Raw genomic sequence first — 18,321 nt, 5'->3', positions numbered from 1 at the left:
GACTTCATTCTTCTCAGATCCCCACGTAGTTTCTACAGCTCCTCAAAGCACAGGTGACTTGGAAGGAAACCTGAATATTTAGAAAAGCTGGGGGAAGGAAACTAAAATCTGCTACTACTTTCAACTTTTTTCTCAAGTTGTCTGTCCTCAGGTGAGGTGATGCTTTTCCCCATCTCTTCTTTATCATCTCTAGCCCATCACTAACTATCCTTGTGAACAGTGGGCCACAAGGAATCCTTAGAGTAACAGCAGGGAGGGAGATACCTGTAGTAAGCAGGGCCAGAGACACCAGTGATGGAAAATCCTTTCTTTATTCATCCTGCCTCCAAGGAATAACAAAAATCAAACATGCCTTTCACTATTTTACTTGGGTAGGACTTTAGCAAAGATTCATATTTCAGCATTGAAGTAAATAGTTGTCGAATTTTGCCCTTCTTCTGGCACCCAGTATGCAGAAGAAACTTCCTAACACCAAAAATTCTCCCCCTGGATTTCAGATTATCCTACACTCACCTTGTCGTTGTCCCTTTTACCTGTCTCCTATAGCGTTTATGGTTCTCTGCCCCCCTCTTGTCCCTCTCCCGCTTATATTTCTGTTTGACCTCTTTGATTTGCCTGAATCAAACCACTAAGTGAGTATAAGGCTACTTCTACCCTTGAGTGAATTCAGCTTACAGCTTTTTTTTTTTTTAATCTCAGTATCAGGTGTATAGCCTCATTGGTAAGCATTTTCAGGGTCTGTCTCTCTGCCCTAAATAAGCCTTGGCACAAAACCATGTTCCTCTTCTTTTTCTACTTGAAGCATGCCTCCTGTGATGCTTTACTGAAAAGAGGTTACTGGCATACCTTAAACACAATGACTGATTGCGCTTTTGTATGCTTGTGCTTGCCAGCTTTCCCAGATTCTCTTCGATTATAAGATACTCAGATGTCCCCTATTTCCAAAAACTATAATTATTGATGTCAGAATGCTTTAAATATAAAGTTACAATACCATTAATAAATATAATATTTACAAAGGGAAAAGTAGATTAATCCCCTACTAGAGGTTAGTGAAGAAGTAGAGGTTGGGGTAGGAATTGTCCCACAGTGTAATTGAAGATTCTACGGACTTCATTTTACTACTGTCAGGATCTGGGAAATTAGTTTTTATGATATTAACAACCCTGTAACATCATATGTCCCAGTACTTAGAAGGTCTTCACTTTGAATCCATGGATGGATTTCAGGGTAAAGTTTATGAACACCAGGAATCATATATAAAGATTAATGTGAATATTCACATGTATATTTTTCTAGGAGGATAATCCATAACTTTCATTAGAGTTTCAAAGGAATCAGTGACACACACACACACACACACACTGAAAAGGTTAATTAAGAACTGCTGCCATTTAGAGATTCCATGGGGTTCTTCCATCTTTGGGTAAATCATTTTCTTTTCTATTATTCTGATTCACAAGGTTTTTCTACATTCTTCTGCTTACTTATACCTTGGGCTATAAACAATGATTACCTCTGCCTCAGAAATACATTGATTGCTTTAAACAAATGATTCTTAACCAAAGATGTGCATCAAACTTAATTGGGAGTGTTACATCAAAATATATTGCCTTCATCTCCCTCTCCACCCCACACCTTTACCCTAAACCTAAGAATTAGAATCTCTGGAGATTCTATGTAACCCCAATTATGAGCCACTGGGATAAAGTATTCATATGTTTTCAAAGTATGAATAAGGGATCAAGAAAATTTAAAATTTGGATAAGGGTACATTTGTAAAAGAACTGGATGAAGTGGGCCTCAGCACTTTCTCCTGAAGACTTAGATGTACCTTAGTGCTACTCCTATAGTATATGTTAGGCCAGAGCAACAGTTTCTGAGCTGGGCTAACTTGGGAGTCTGCATAACTTAGAAAGAATTCAGACCTTCTTTCCCTGCGACATGAGTAATATGGGCCATCTGTCTGGCACTTGAACTACATACATAGAGTAAAGCCTTCTCTTCCGGCTTGCCTGACTTGGTCTTCTGACTTTGCTTTACAGACAGCAGTGGCCCTTCCAGCACTGTGTCCAGTGCTGGTCCTTCCTCCCCTACTGCAGTGGATGGTAATTGCCCATTTGGCTTCAGTGATCAACCCTCCCTGAGTTCACACATGGCTGAAGAATGTCAAGGCCTTGGGCTGCGCCAGAAGATCCCTGGGAATGGAGCACAAGAGCTCCTTATAGAAGGGGAGCAAAAGTCGTTTGAACCAAACCAGTTCCCACAGGAACCACCTGTGGAAACCAGCCAGCCATGCCAGGAAGTTGCTGAGGAGGTCAGCCAGCCATGTCAGCAGGCCCCTGACATTAGCCAGCCATGCCAGGACATCCCTGAAGAGGTCAGTCAGCCATGCCGGGAGGTCTCTGACAAGAGCCAGCCATGCAAGGACACCCATGATGATGTTAACCGAACATGCCAGGAGGTCACTCAGATCAACCAACTGTGCGAGAAAGTCTCTGAGGAAGCTTGCAAGCTTTTCCGGGAGAACCCCGAGGAGGTCAGCCTGCCATGCCAAGGGGTCTCTGTGGAAGTTGGCAGGCTGGTCCATGGGTTTCCTGAAGGGGTTGGTAGCCTGGTCCAGGAAATCCTTGTGGAAACTGGCAAGCCAGCCCAAGAGATCCCTGAGGAGCTCAGCCAACCATGCCAGGAGTTCTCTTTGGAGGTTGACAGACTGGCCCAAGAAGCTCCTGCAACCAATCTGTTGTCTCAGGATATCCCTGAGGTTGATACACCATCCCAAGAGTTCCCTGGGGAGGGTGATCTACAGGTCCAGGAGGGCCCTAAGGAGGTTAATCAGCAGTCCTGTGTGGTCCCTGAGGTCATTGACCAGCTGCCTGGAGAGGATGTTCCCCAAGCCCAGTATCCATCTAGTGATCCAAACCCTCACTCAGAGCCAGTCTCTAGTCCATGACCAAAACTTATCCCTTCCACCAGCAACATGTGATTAGTCATTTTCTCATTGATGGTGTTATAATATACCAGCCATTTGAGCTAGCAACTCTTTCTGTTGGCTAACTCACCTGCCAGCATAAGGCCTTGGATCTTACCAGAGGTGTCTGAGGAAGCAGTCCTCTTGACATGAGGCATACCTGTGCTGGAGCTGGCTTGGTGAGGGGCCCATTTCGTGTTCAAAGCAGCCATTGACTCCTCACCAAGCCATTAGACTTGAATAGGATTTCCTTTAAGGGGTGGGCTGGTCTATCATTACCCAGCCTCCTCTGAGCACCCCAGGAAATTCCAGATTGTTAAAGGAAATGCCTCTTAACTGCTGAAGACACTGTCCCGGGACAACAAGTGCAAAAGGGGATGCCAAGGTCTTCACTTTTCTGAGGAAATATTCACAATGTCTCAAAGTCCTTTAGACCATATGTGCATTCATGGGGACTCTTGTCTTGGCTAGCACTCCTCAGGTGGGTCCAGCATGGCTGTCTGAAATGTCTGGGAAAAAGAGTCCCCTTACTAAACAAACATCCATCATGGCCACTAATCTTTAGATTGGGCTTATGGGTATTTCCATATCATCCCCAAGTGCCCTCTCTGTTCCTGTCCTGTGGAGAGGGCAATAACTCAATGGAAAAATAGGTATTAGATTGCTGTGAAAATTTCAGAGTAACTACTTAAAATGCTTTTGGGGTTCTTGACCAATCTGTGAAGCGAGGCCTCTTTTGTTGTGGGGCTTTTTGGCTTAGAAGATGCTGTAGTAGAGAAAATCAGGTTCTATTTTTAAGCAATCAGCAGAGATAAATATTGTACAGACATGAGCAAAGATATATATATATATAGTAGTGCCAGGGACAGACTGGCCAAAGAACTCTCTAGGGTCTCCAAGAGGTTTGTCCTTATATCATTGTGTCTTTAGGGCCAGGTGTGATTATGAAGCTAATCCCAAAGATCTGGGGATGGGAATGGGGGTGGGTAAGAGGGGTAATGCTGCCATTAGAGTGGGGGGTCGGAACATTATGAGTGCTCAATAAATATGAATGAGAATGGTAGAGGTGGTGATGTCATTGTGAACTCAAGAATGAATGTGACTCTTAAGTCAATCAGATATGTAACTGAATTAATCTGAACCAGTCAAAAGCCTTTGTAGTTGAGCAGGAACAGACTATAAAAATATACAGATCAGACATCCCAGGAGGTCCCTATGCCAATCAACCCACTATCCCAAAATGTCTGAAGTGAGTAGTGTTGTGGGGGACAGAGGTTCTGTCTCTGTGAAACACCAGAGGGTACACAATGCCTTTTCACCAGCTCCTTGGAATCACCCTCTTAAATTTTTTCTTCCGATGCTTTGGAGTGTCAGGAATTAAAGAGGTTATACTCTCTGTTTAACCCCTTGACATCTTTACATCGGGAGAGCCCAGAACACTAGGAGGGCGGGAATACCCCCCTGCCCATATATTCACGTGCACAACTTGGCCTCTTCTTACATACCCATGACATATAAAGAGTTTCACTGCAGGAGGGAAATCCAACATTTTCCTCCATGAAAATCCTGACTGCAAAGGTGAGAGGTGTTTACAACCTCAATAAGCTCTGGGTCTCTTAGGGCCCCTCAACTCCTTACCTCTTTGGTGTTATCCTATCTGACGTATCTGGTTATTTGGTTCTCAGCTCTTGACCTCATGGAGATGCCGACCCCTCTTCCTTCACCCATTTTCAGGAATTATGCTGGCTCCCTCATATCCTTTTCTCCCTCAACACACCCTATGTTCTCTGGCTTCCCTGGCTCCTGGAATTGCTTCCAGTTATCAAAGATATTGAGAAAAATGACTATGCTTAGAGAAGCCAGAGCCCAGCAACTAAGCAATATGTGGAGTCAGAAAAACCCTAAGCAGCACTACAGCATCTGTAATGAACTTGATTTATTGTTAGAGTTGAAGGCGGCTCTGTTACAGCAGCTGGGAACTAGAGCAGGGGAGTGTGGGGAGAAGCAGAGCACAGCAGCATGGGTTGGGTGGGAGCTAGGAAGGACACAGGCGGGCTCATTTTGGTTTCCACACAGTCATTTGGCAGAGAAGCTGAGTCCTGACGAGCGAGCGTCTGGATTCCTCAGTCCATCAGTAGTCTGGCAAGGCTGCTCATTGGCTTGCTTGGGGTGAGGTCCTCTCCTGAGATGGTATTTTCAGCCTGTTTTCATCTCACTCGGTAGGAGTTAAGCTTTTTAGCTCAGCTCCTCTCCCTTTCCTTCCTCCCTCTCCTTCCCCCCAAGTCCTCTGTCATGACCTCCACCTCCCAGATCCTCTCTAAGAGTATGTATGGGGCTGAAAAGGCAGCCAGCGTTCCCATTTCAGCTGCAGGATGGCATAGTGGAATGTTGGGGGAGTCACACATTGCTGGGTTGTCAAATGTTGGGATATGAGGCAGTGGCTTATTTTTAACCCATTACACACCAGGCCACAGAAGATGACCACATGCAGAAAAGCCAAGCAGGGGATGAGAAGGGATCAGGATCATTGGAATGGGTAGGTGAAAACTTCAAAAGGTCAGGGAGCTTGGAAAATTCTGGGTTTGGAGCTGGGCTCTCCTTGCCCCATTGTGCTGCCCAGTAGGCCTGGTCTGAGCACAACCCTGGGATGTGAATGGTATGAAGCAGGGACTGGGAGGATAAGCTTTCTTCCCTCACCAGTCTGTTGGTCAAGTGCTTCAAGTTTTGGGTTGAGACATTCAGATACGGAGGGAAGCAGTGGGACAGTGTAGCAGCAGTGTACCCCCAGACCTCTGCTGGATCCCAGACCCTGGTGGGTAAGGGGATGGGAGGTGAAGGGTGCAGCTCTAGGCATCTCACTGACAGTATCCTTCCCCCAGGTCACATAAGTTACTATTGGAAATCCTTGGGATGCTAAATAAATAAAGAGGTCCCTGGGGTTGCGGATATGATCTCCTGTGAGGGAGGATGTTGCACTCTCAGACTCATCCTTACTCTCCATGCAATACCAGCATTTGGCAGTGCTAGGAGAGGTGTCACTCCAGAGTTCTCAGGCATCAGATGACAACCTATCCTAATTTTGTACCCTCTCCCTATCCTGTTACCTTTGGTTTTGAGACTCCTCTCAAGTATGGATGATGGGAAGGGACAACCCCTCCCATTTAGCCCAGCCCAAATTCCCACAAGACATCCTGTCCCCCACCTTCTCCTTCCCCAGCTCCCATGTCCCCAAACCCCAAGGACTCAGCAGTAGCCATTCTCTAAGGGAGCTGGGGGAGCAGATCCTTGGGGAAGGGAGAGTGGTTTTTTCAGAACTCAATCTTGCAGGCTGGGAAGGACTCATCCTGCATGACCACAGTGCTGCTGCTGGCCAGGACCAGGACGTTCAGTTGCTGCTGCTGCTCATGAGTCTGCTGGTACCACTCACGAGTTACCTCCGTGTCATGAGTAGGGATCAAAGTCACCTAGGAGGGAGATAAGACATGCCTGATGTGAGAATGTGAAGGGAGCATATGTGGGGGGGATGGGGTACCTGATGGCCCAGGAAATAGTCCCACTGCCCATAGAAAGGGCTCAGTCCTTTTATGAATAAAGACTGTGTCCCACTATTGCCTCTGAGTAAGCTTTGACCATACTACCTCCTTGGCAACCCTTGTCACTCACCTGAAGATTCTCCCCCCATTGGGCCTTGCCCTCCAGCAGAGCATCCAGCACAGCCCGGCTTGGCTCGCCATTGGCAGGGTCATTTCCACTGACCACATAGTAGGATGCACGCACTCGTCGGAAGAAGTCAAGATCAGCAGTCTTGCCACTGCAATGATTCGGGATGTAGGCGAGATCCACATACACAGGGGGACCAGAGCCACCCTTGGAACCCAAGGCCACTGTAGAGAGAAGCCAGGACTCATTGTAGAGGGAAAGTAGACTGCTTTTGGCAACCTTCTCCTTCTTTCCCTTCCTCCCACTCCTGGAGCCTTAGACCAGCCGCACCCAGCCCCAATCCACAATCTCTCCTGTTCACATCATACTTACTTGGTCCTGCCTTGAGTCCGTTGACTAGGCCTCTGGACATGGGGCTGTGTCCATCCTTTTCGTCTGCTGGGGTGACCTGGCTTGGAGTGCTACGTGGCCGGGGTGGAACCCGGGATGCTCGATCTGCAGGCCCTTTCCCAGGGGTGGGTGAGCGTTTTCCCCGAAGATCCAGACGCCGTGCAGGAGATGCTGGCTTGGCCCGGCCTGGGGCCCTGCGCCCTACTCTCCCCTGTGCCTTCTCCTTTTCCCGTAGCCTCTCTACCCTTCCAGACTCTGAGCTGAGCCCCTCAGGATCAGCCATGCACACATCGGGACGGGGAGGGCATGGGCGGGGGTCTGGCTGAGGGAGTGGCGGTGGGTCATGGCCAGGCCTGGGATGGTGCATTCCACTGACCCCCCCAGCTTTGTCCACAGGCAGGAAGTCCCCATCTTCATCTGAGTCGAGGGCTGCCTCAGCTGTGATGGATGGACACTCCTCAGTTTCTGGTGGGACGTCAGAATCTGACTGTGAGGAGCCTGAGTCGCTGACTGACGTCGGGGGTGTCTCATCTGCCACAGGACATGGACCCCCTGTGGCCCCAGGGCCCCCCGCCCGGCGCCTCCCCCCTCTCCCTACCAGCTGAGCTTCCTCAGTTGAGAGGTCACTGTCATTTGTGGATTGGGGCAGAGGTGGGTTCAGGAAGGATGGGGAGAGCTCCCCACAGTGGGGCCGGGGCTCAGAGGCACATCCCTGGGGCCCAGCCTCCATCTTAGGGGAGCCACTTCTAGATGGGCCACCAGAGGTCCCTCCAGGACACGGTGGCTGCTCAGGGGAGAGCAGACTATCAGGTCTGGAGCTCCTCTCAGCTCCTTCAGGCCAGGCCCCACGTTCCCAGGCAGGGCAGCCCTCAGCCTCTTTTTTCTCATCCTTGGCAGGGGCAAGGCCTGGGGGGTTGGGGCTGGTTTCAGTTGGACCATTGGTGGCATAATCTCCAGAGAGATCCTGGAAGGAGTTTGGCCTCTTGTTGGCTGCCACTGAGCACTCCAGGCGGCGGGGCAGGGTGCCATCAATCTTGTCTCCAGGCAAGTTTGGAGCTGGAGCTGGAGCTGGAGCTGGAGCCAAGTCCAGTGAAGCTGGAGGTGCTGGGCTCAAAGGAGTAAGGTCCCAAAGGCTGTGGGCAGTTGCTTCCACTCCTGGGACCAGCTCTACAGACACCTGTTCTGCAGCCTCCAGGCCGGGAGGGAAGCGCTCGGCCACACTTGAAATCACAGGTGTGGTGGCTTCAGAGGAGGAGCCTTCAGACAGGGCTGGTGAGGCAGGTCGTGGCAGACTAGAGAGGAGAGGGGCCCCAGGAGAGCTGGGTGAGGGGAGCTGGGGCAGTGAGGAGTCCAGGCTGGGGGCCTTGGTCACTTCTAGGTACTCATCATGCCGGGCTCTGGTGGGGGGCCCTGGAGCCAGAGCCAGAGCTCGGTCCCCAGAGAAGGCAAGGGAGCCACAGGGTGCCGAGCGTGGTTCAGCGGGAGAGGGCAGCTGTGGAGGAGCTGGCTGCAATGAGGAGAAACCAAAGGCTGAAGCAGGGAAGTCCAGGCTGGGTGGGGCAGGACCCTGGTGTGAGTGTGAGGAAGGACTGGTACGTGCCTCATGTTCAGGCCACAGTTTAGGGAGCCCCGCAGGGATGGGGTGGGGGGGACTTGGGGACTGGGCCTCTTTCTCTGGCTGCTCCAGAGCCCCCTTCTCTAGCTCTGAGTCACTAGTGCTGTCATCCCAGTGACTCTGGCCTGATTCCTTGGGGGATGGGGTTTTCCTATCTGGGCTACAGCTCAGGAGGTTACCATTAATATGGGGGCTTGGGCCTTTACTCAGGGGGACAGGAGCACGGGGGGGTAATGCAGGGGGGGTAAGGCTGGGCTCCACACTTGGCCCTGCATCAGGCACCTGCCTAGGTGGTACAGTGGGTCCCGCCAGAGCTGCGTAGCTGAAAGATGGGGTGTCGAATTGGAGGTTCTTGGGTGAAACAGGAGATGAAAGTTCCTTCTCTGCTGATGTGTTTCGGCCAGCAGCCTCCTCCTTGGTTGAGATGTGCGGGGGCCAATCCCCAGCTGCTCCAAGAGGAGGTTCCCTAGTGGGGCACGCAGGGGCGAGCCCAGTAAGCATCACCTGCTCGTAGATATCCGCGTACTGAAAGCTTCTCTCATCAGGATAGGGCGTGGGCTCTCTCTGCTCTGGCTCTGTCTGCTCAGGCCCCTTGGTAGCATGGCTCTTGCTGGCCTCTGGGACCTTTGAGCTGCAGGGGCTGCTGTCAGGAGCCCTGGCCTGATCTTCTTCTTCTCCTTGCCCTTCAGCCTTGCGGTAGTCCTTCCCAAGGGGGGAGTATGGCCCACCTTCCAATTCAGCTGCCCCCTCCTGCACTGCAGCCACCACACTGTCATACTCGGCAGTGCCCCAGGAGAAGGGTGCAGGAGTGCGAGGCTCAGGGACAGGGGTTGGGGGAGCTGGCGCTGGGGAGAGAGGTGCAGGTGGCAGGGGTCTGTCCTTGGGCACCCACGGTGGGATCTCAGCCAGCCATGAGTGGGTAGTGGGTTCTTTCTTTACAGGTGGCATTTTCTTAGGCTCTGGGACAGGGGTCTCTGGTCCTGAGGCCAGAGGAACCTTCTGTCCAACCATTTCAGGTGGGGAAGCTGGAGGAGAGATGATCTCAAAAGGGGAGCGGGTAAGCTTGTCTTCTTCCTCTGGTGGCAGCCCAACTGGTGACTCAGCAAGCCACCGCTCTACCTCCAGCCCTTTCTGCGATGAGGGCTCCTGGAAACCCTTGAAGTCTGAGGCCCATGGGCTCTGGGGCATATGCTCCAAGGGGGGCACGTCTTGCTCATCATCTGGCCCCTCATCGAGGAAAGTGCTCTCCCGCTCCTCTGTGTACCGTGGCTGGGCCCCCTGGCCATCCAGCTCATGCGGGAACCAGATCTTCCGCTCACAGCTCAGCTCCCTCCAGTATGTGTCCTGTTCCAGGGCTACATCCTCTCTGCCCCTCCAGTACCTGTCCTCCTGATCAGATGATGTGTCCTCCCATGTCCGGGCAAATTCTTTCTGTTCTCCAACTGGCTCCCCTCCGGTTGAAGACGTTTCTCTCCACTCCTGGACTACATCCTGCTCCATCCAGTATTTCTTTTCCTGCTCCAGGGCCTTGTCCTCCTGCCCTGGGCTCTCTTCCAGCCCCAGAGCTTTGGTCTTTTCCAGCAGAGCTTCTTCCTTCTGTTTCACAGCTTCAACTTTTTCTGAAGATTTTTCCTCTAGGATCTTCTCCTTTGGTTTCATGGTTTTCTCCTGCATTGGGCTCCCCTGATCTTGAGTTTTGTCCTCTTCCAGAGCCTTATCCTTTTGTTTAAGAGCCTTATTGTTTTGTTCCAGGTCTTCATCCTTCTGTCCTAAAGCCCAGTATTTTTGTTCTAAGGCCTGATACTTCTTTTCCAAGGCTTTGTCCTGTTCCTGATCTTTGACCCTCTGTTCAGGGATCTTGTCTGTCTGTTCTAAGGCCTTGCCCTTCAGTTCAAAGACCTTGTCCTCTGGAACTTTGTCTTTTGGTTCTAAGTCTCTATCTTTTTGTTCTAAATCTTTGTCTTTTGGTTCTATGGTCTTGTCTTTCCGTTCCAGGGCTGAGTCCCTTTGTCCTAAGTCTCTGACTTTTTGTTCTAAAGCCTTATCCTGCTTTTCCATAACCTTGTTCTTTTCTTCCAGAGCCTCACTTTTCTGATGGATGGCTGTATCCTTCTGCTCCAGGGTTTTGCCCTTCTGCTGTAGGGCTTCATCCCTTGGGTCAGGTCCCTTGTCCTTCTTCTCTGGGGTTCTGTCTTTCAACTCTGGAACTTGACCTTCCCACTTCATGGCAATGTCTTCCATGGCGAGGCTTGGCAAAGACTCGGGACTCTTGGTGAGGGAGCTATCAGGTGTTAGAATGTGTTCGCCGGGGCTTGTGCTCACTTCAGGTGAGTGCTTCCCATCTCCCAACAGTGTCGAGTGAGAAAAGGAGCTGGAAGGCAATTTTCTGTCAGGGCTCTCATCTGTGATGTCTGTCTGTGCGGAGTATCCAGTGCTCCCTTGTGTGGGAGGAGACACTGTGGCTGCACGGGGTCCTGGAATAGACACAGGGGCTAAGTGCTGAGAAGTGTCCTCAGCCTGCATCCGAGGCCCCTTTTCTTCCTTTCCAAGGCTTAGTTCCCCAAACTGGAGAGTGCCAAGATTTTCTGGAGACAGCTGCTTAGAAGAGATATCCAGAGAGGTCTCCTTGCTGGGACTCTCTTCTGAGAAGGAAAGTGACCGGGTGTCTTCTGGAGATACCTGTGGCCAAAGGTCTTTGTGTAAGTGCTGCTCTGTTAGGCCATAAGGAGACCTGGGTGCTTCCTGGTTGGCAATGTCTGGAGAGACCACGCTGAGGACAGAGAGGGAATCTGCATCATCAGGGGAGAGGCTTTGGTCAGGAAGTTGGAGCCTCTCATCTTTCTGAGGTTCACCAGGTGCTGGGAGTGATGTCTTCAAATCTTTCAGAAGGGCTTCTGTTCCCAGAATTGTGCCTGTGGGCTCTCGTGCCCCCACAGTCTCAAAGACCATTGCTTTATCCTGTTCTGGCAATAGTTGGGTAGTGTAGCCTGTATGTTCCCCAGCAATGCTGATGGCTGCTTCCTGAGCTTGGGGGCTCCTGGGAGGAAGCACCTTTTCTCTCTTCTCTAGTGTGTCCTCTTTAGGCCCTGGCTTGATTGTCTCCTCTACAGCTTCTTCCTTGCCTACACCCGGTGTGTGCCTCATGTCTCCCCAGGAGCCTGCTTCCTGAAAGTCTTGGGGCTCAGACTTTTCTTCCACTGGGGACTGATGAAAGGGTGTGTGGGTAGCGCTGGGTGGGCCAGATGGTGGAGGAGAGGCCATCTTCACTGTGCTGTCATCTGGACTGAGGCAGCGCTCCTCCAATTCTCCGAGGGCTGGTTCCCCTGGATATAGGGTGTGTCCAGGAGCACCAAACATTGGGGCTCCATATTGACTGTGAAGTTTCTCAGATATCTGTACATTTGTGGTCTCCAATTCCTTTCCCACTGCTCTTTCTCCAGGCAAGCCCCTCCCTACAATCTCTCCTCTCTTCTCTGACTCTCCAGTCACAGAGAAATCCTCACAAGGTGGTGATTTAAAGCCCTTGTCTTCTTCCAGTGAGGAGGTGGGTGAGATGGTACCCGCTGATGGCACATAGTCCAAGCCCTGAGTGGCTTCAGTGCGGGATGACGGGATGCTTGTGACTGTGTCAAGCTGGAGGGAACTCTTGCCTGTCTCCTCTGTCTGGGGAGCTGTGAGTGAAGCCACAGACTGGTCCTCAGCCACAGATGTGGCAAAGGAAGAAAGCTTGTCACACTCAGTGATTGAGGTCGCTGAGGACACGTGCTCCTCTTCAGCCAAAGGGGCAGCCACCATGTTGGGGGGGTAGGTGAGTTCAGTCTCTGGTGCTCCATAGCCTTTGCTGGAGGCAACAGGAACAACACTGTCTGCAGGCTGACTAACCTCAAAGGGGCCAGGAGCTTCAGGCCCAGGGAGATCATATGCATTTGTAGGAAATCTAGGTGGAGCTGGGCGCTCCTCCGGCTCATCGTGGATCTCCTCATCTGAGATGGTCTGCTCCGTCTCTGAGTAACCAGGGATTGTCTCATCCTGGATGTAAGAGACATGCTCCGTGGCTCCTGCAGGTGTGGTCAAGTTGCTTAGGAATGATGAGGTCTCCTTCTCAGGAGCCTTGCCGTGGAGTCCCAGTTCCCGGCCCCCAAGAGCCTCCCTGAACCTTGGAGTTACCTTCAAAGCTTCCTGCATATGTTTTTGGTAAAAACCCTCAGCCTTTGTCTCTTCCTCTTCCTCTTCCTCTTCCTCACCCTCTGAAGGGTGTGATTCCTCCATTTCTTCTAATTCAGCCTTCTCTATCACATCCTCCTTTACCTCAGGTTCACTTTCCTCTCTGGCTTCTGTTCTATCAGGGAGCCTTTCTGCTTCCTTCTGCTTCTTTTCTTCCCAGGTGTCTTTCTCTTTCTCTGTTGCAGCCCCAAAGGTTGCGCTTCTATCCTTGCTGCCTTGTTCCTCAGGGATGTTTGGTACAACCTCTTTCTCTTTTATCACAGGCTCTTCTTGTTCCAGCCCTGGGACAGAGGGTAATGTCGCCTGGGCAGCTGTGCTGGCGAGTCCCTCCTGTGCAGTGTCTGCAAGGAGAGGTTTCTCTCCTAGTCCTGTGTCCCTTTGTTCAGCCAGTAACCTCCTCTCCTCACACTTCATCTCCTCAAAGTCCTGTGTGAGGTCCTCTGGTGAAGACAGGGCCAGCTCCCTGTGCCCACTGGCTGTTGGAAGTGGTACAGCCCCCTTCTGGGCTGGGGGTGTCCGGGCCTCAGAAGACAGCTCCTTCTCCCCACGGGCAGCCCGGCTCTTGTCCATCTTGACTCTGCCAGGAGCCTTGGCTTTATAGAGGGTCTTACGTACCTCAGGGGTAAAGGGCTTCAGGTCTGGCTTAGAAATCTTCTTGACCTCAGGTTTGATATCTTTCCTCTTCTCCTCCTTCTTGGCATCCTTCTTCTCCTCCTTCCTTCCTTCATCTTTCTTGAGCTCCTTCCTTTCCTTCTTGATCTCCTTTTTCTCTTTGTCCTTTTTCTCTTCCAGCTTTGATATTTTTTCTTTCAGGTGCTTCTTCCCCACCTTGTCTTTGATCAGCTTTCGCTTCTCTGCCTTTAATACCTCGCTCGACTCTGTCCGCACCCTTTCAGGTTTGGCAGGCTTCTCTGGGGGCTTCTCGGATGATTCCTTTACCTTCTTCTCTGTCTTGGCTAACTCCTTGGCGAGTTCTGAGCGGGCCTCCTTGGCTCCCTCTTCAGCCACTTCCTCCCGTTTGGCCAGCTTGCTCACTGCTGTCTTAGTAGTGGCCTTGAGGCTCTCCTTGCTGTCAGCCCGCTGTTTTATTTTGCTGGGTTTGAGGTTGGCAGGCACAGCCCCAGCAGCCAGGTCCTTCTGCGTGGCCACAGGGTAGCGTAGGAAGTCCAGGTGCCGAAGCTTTTCCAGGCCCTCCAAAATCTTGTTCTGGGGAGCATTTCCTGGAAAAAGCACACGCACAATCTTCTCAGTGGGGTTGGCTGGCAGCCAGACCACCAGAGCAGTGATAGAGGTCAGGTAGGGCACCGAGATCTCAGCCTCTTTTCCATTAGACAGCACAATGCCTGTCTTAGCTTTGCTATTGCCTGCCCACTTCTGCATAAGGAACTGCATCTCCTTGCTGTCCTTGACAGGGTTGAGGACGTACATGTCCAGCCGGCCCACGCCCATCTTGTGGAAGAGGGTCAGAGGCTCAATGGTGTTGCTGACCACACGGTACAGAGGCTCAGCCTGGATGCCCAGGCGGTTCAGGTGCTGCAGAGTGAGGCAGGCCTCCTCAATGCTGCGCTTGGCCTTCCGGGAGGCATCAGGCAGCCGCAGCTTGTCCGGTACATTGAAGAAGACAACTCCAAGCTCAGGGGAGATGAGGTTCTTCACCCAGTCACTGTAGCTGCTGGAGCCCTGGGACTGCTCCTCCTCCAGTTCTGCCACTTTGCGCTGCAGGAGGCCATTGATGCCTGGCAGGTTGTCTGCCCCGATGTGTGTGAGCAGCACCGAGTCAATGCGGTCCAGGTGCCGCACCAGCTTCCAGAAGCAGGACTTGCGATCAGAGCCACCATCCACCAGGATGTTGAAACCATTAACGGCAAAAAGGGCAGAGTCCCCGCGGCCGCCAGGGAAGATGTAGCAGCAAGGTTTGGAGAGCTTGAGGAAGCCCCCTGAGGTAGGGGGCTCTAGCAGGTCAAAGGGGGACGGCACATCCACGGTCTCAGAGACATACTCGGAGAACTCAGCCACACCATCCATGGTGGGCAGCGTGGGCTCAGGGTTTAGCCGGAGATGCAGGGTCTCTTGGGAACTGGATAGTCCCAGATGGCTCCAATCACCCTCCCCTAAGCAGGATACGGTGAGGAAGGCCTGGATCCCAGGGTCTCTATTGCTGAGCAACTGGGTAATCTAGAGTAATGGGAGATAGAAGGCTGATCAGGTCACTGGGGTTGACTCAGATTCAGTCTGCTCATCTCCACCACTCTCCAGGTGATCTCCTACCTTTCTGCCAGGACCACGGATGATCATGCAATGAGATTTTCCTTCCCCCCAGCTCTAGTCCTATCCCATATCCTGTTCCTCCCAGGCATGCAGGCATGGGACATACCTCTGGGTTGTGAAGAACCTGGACAAAGTTTTGATAGGAGTAGGTACCACTCTGTAGGATGAGGTCCCCCCCTGGCTCTAAACTTTGCCCACTCAGGATCAGTAGTTTGTGAGCTGATGGGCTGCTAAGTAGGTGGTGAACCTAGAATGGAAGGAGGAGAGTGGTCACAGATGTAGGAAACCCAGGGAAGGGCACTGGATATTCCTGGTTTCCGCTCAGTACTGCAGGGACATGCTCCCCACTGGCAGCCCCACAACACCTCCAAAGTGGAGCTGGAGATTGTAAGGCAGCTTACATGGCAGAGAAAGGATGATTCAAAGCCAAGTCCAGGAATTCTTGGCCTTACAGCAGTAGCACTGGCAAGGGTGAGTTACAGCACTTTCAAACCAGGCCCTCGTGGAGAGGCACAGGCCCCAGCCTTACCTCAGAGCTGATGCCGTCAGCACTCGGGTTCACCAGGATAACGGTCTCTAGGATTTCACTCTGGTGGCAGAGGGTCCTCTGGCCTGAGGGAGAGATGCAGGGATTTGTATTGAAGAGAGCGGGTACAGATTAAAATAGAGAGGCCTTGTGCTGGGCAGGAGAGAAAAGGAGGCACTATCAGAGAAAGGGAAGCCCGGTTATCCCTAGATCCTGCCACTTTGGATACTGCTGAGTAAAGTCAAGGGACTGGCCCCTCTAGCCCTTCCCTTCCAGGCTTTCCTCCTACCCTCTTCCACACAGTCCATCTTCTCCCTCCCTTCATCTGCCACACCCTCCGCCTGGAACTCCCGCCTCAGACTGCCCTGTTGACAAGAAGCTTTTGTCCCTCTAGAGCACTAAGCTCCTGGTGCTGCCTGGAGATGGGGGGAGGAGGGATGGGCTCAGCTGGAGGGAGGACTCCTGGGACATGATCCTCAGCTCCCTTCCCTCCAGGAGGGTCTGCCTTGGGTTTTCATGCCAGCAGAGTGCCTGGAAATCAGGAAATGGGCGCTTCTGTGCAGTGTCTTAGACTCCCCATCCTCCTTTCCAACACCCATCCAAGGCTAGAATTTCCATTCCAAAAGACTGGAGAGAAGTCAGCACTATGGGAGACAGAAGGCTGATAGGACTCTAGCCCGGGCGTTGGCTCAGTGTTTGAGGGTTGACTCATGAATAGGAGGTCACGGTTTCAATTCCTGGTCAGGGCACATGTCTGGGTAGAGGGTTCAATCCCTGGTGGGGGTGTGCAGGAGGCAGCTGATCAATGGTTCTCTCTTATCATTGATGTTTCTATCTCTCTCTCCCTCTCCCTTCCTCTCTGAAATATATATATATATACTAGAGGCCTGGTGCACGAAATTTGTGCACGAGTATGGTCCCTAGGCCTGGCCTGCGATCAGGGCCATCTTCCCCAGCTGTCTGCAGCCAGCCCCGCCCCCTGCCATCACCCACCCCCAGTTCCCCATTCACCATCAGGTGATCGGTGCCTGACGGCCTGGGGAAGGGACTAAGAGGTGGTCAGTGCGCCTCATAGTGACTGATCCAGCGGTCGTCCTGCCGTTAGGATCAATTGCATATTGCCCTTTTATTATATAGGATATATATATATTTTTTTTTTTAAAGAAATAGGGCCCTAGCTGGTTTGGCTCAGTGGATAGAGCGTCAGCCTGCAGACTGAAGGGTCCCAGGTTCAATTCCAATCAAGGGCACATGCCTGGGTTGCAGGCTAGATCCCCAGCAAGGGGCATGCAGGAGGCAATCAATGATTCTCTTTCATCATTGATGTTTCTCTTTCTCCCTCTTACTTTCTCTCTAAAATCAATAAAAATATATTTTTTAAAAAAAAAGAAAAGAAAAAGAAATAGGGCTCTAACTTCTTGTTCTCTAACTTCTTGTTCTGTACTCAGGTTCCTCAGACATGCATCCAATCATATTGTTCCCACCTCACCTTCATGCCCTCCCCCCTCCAGAGAGGCCAGGCTCACTACCCTATAGCCCATCCCCTGGGAACGGTTTCTCCTCTCATCCTTGCCCCTCTCCTAGGAGAGCTTCTGCCAAGGAGAGGGGAGTTAGTGATTCACAAACAGGAATAAAGGGAGGAAAGCCCGAGTGTTCCCTGGGCCATGGCAAAAGATAAGACACCTTCAGATCCCCTGTCTACTTCCGTTCTCCAGGCTCACATGAGACACCACGCAATGTAGCAAAGAACGTGGCTGCCATGCCCTGCTCCTGCCCTTGCCAATGGCAGCATACGGTGGTTACCTTACAGAGAGGTGAAGAGAGGGACTGGGGAGTGGGTTGTCGGGAGGATATTTTGTGAGGGATCATAATCTTCTACTAGATTCTCTTCTGTGACTTGGCTCTTTCTTCTTTCTGGGGCTCCGGACAAGAGGGGCCTGGGGCCGGGGCCTTTGCTATGGAAGACCCTGGGTGCCAGGATCCAGCAGATCTGGCAGAAAGGGGCTGCAGTTGCAGCTGCAGGGGAAGTTAACTACGGAGGGAGGGAGGGTGTCACAAGATCAAGCCCATACAGGGCGGGTGGGGCCCAAGAGGAGTCCGAGGGTTCTCTTTTATTCACTTGGGAACTGAGGGAAGCTTTGAGGTCAGTTCAGAGGAAGATAGGGGCAGGGCTGGGGCAGGTGAGGAATATCATGGTTCAGGAAGCAGCTGGTCCTAGGCTAGCTCCAAGTAGTTTAGATTTAAAAGGGTAGTTCTTACCCCCACCACCCCCACACACACCACAAGGATGCACATTTGAGCTAGGAAACTCAGAAAAAGAAATCTCTGTGGTAGACTGATTTGCTTCCTGGCTATCAGTCCCCCTCCCAATCTATCATTCCTGGCAGTCCCCTGTTTATACCCACTAGCCTTCTCTGATTCCAGTTCCCGTGTTGGCGCAAGGGCCCTCTCCCTCACCCAAGTGCCCTCCAGTTCTGACGGGCAACTGTGGTCTGCATCCCGGCCCCTCCTTTGCAGGCCGGGAGCGAAACGCGGTTTCCTCTTCTGCTCTCCCTAGCATCCCACTCCAAGGGAATGGGCTTGTTTTTCCTTTTTCTCTGGAGGGGACTTCTTGTGAGTCGGGTCACTTCTGTTGGCCAATGAAGGGCGAGGGTGGGCGGATGCTGA

At 51.8% G+C, this 18,321-nt stretch overlaps 2 protein-coding genes across 29 annotated transcripts in view; one reads left to right on the top strand and one right to left on the bottom strand.

Moving 5' to 3' along the window:
- PPIP5K1 (diphosphoinositol pentakisphosphate kinase 1) overlaps positions 1-4,374 on the top strand; it is a 40,044-nt gene extending 35,670 nt beyond the window's left edge. For all 27 annotated transcript variants that reach the window (XM_014459509.2, XM_006093089.3, XM_023757572.1 and 24 more), the window contains one exon: positions 2,046-4,374. In XM_014459509.2, coding sequence (XP_014314995.1) covers positions 2,046-2,953 — 908 coding nt within the window. In that variant the 3' untranslated portion in view covers positions 2,954-4,374. The remainder of the gene's footprint in view (positions 1-2,045) is intronic.
- Positions 4,375-4,890: 516 nt separating this feature from the next.
- MAP1A (microtubule associated protein 1A) overlaps positions 4,891-18,321 on the bottom strand; it is a 20,235-nt gene continuing 6,804 nt past the window's right edge. For both annotated transcript variants that reach the window (XM_006093097.3, XM_006093098.3), the window contains 5 exons: positions 15,658-15,740; positions 15,235-15,375; positions 7,004-15,035; positions 6,635-6,855; positions 4,891-6,435 (listed from right to left, as the gene is read on the bottom strand). In XM_006093097.3, coding sequence (XP_006093159.2) covers positions 6,280-6,435; positions 6,635-6,855; positions 7,004-14,885 — 8,259 coding nt within the window. In that variant the 5' untranslated portion in view covers positions 14,886-15,035; positions 15,235-15,375; positions 15,658-15,740 and the 3' untranslated portion in view covers positions 4,891-6,279. The remainder of the gene's footprint in view (positions 6,436-6,634; positions 6,856-7,003; positions 15,036-15,234; positions 15,376-15,657; positions 15,741-18,321) is intronic.

Source organism: Myotis lucifugus, unplaced genomic scaffold (assembly GCF_000147115.1).
Source record: "Myotis lucifugus unplaced genomic scaffold, Myoluc2.0 scaffold_109, whole genome shotgun sequence".
NCBI lineage: Eukaryota > Metazoa > Chordata > Mammalia > Chiroptera > Vespertilionidae > Myotis > Myotis lucifugus.
Note: the sequence above shows the minus strand (reverse complement) of the source record. Positions and strands in the feature narration are given on the sequence as shown.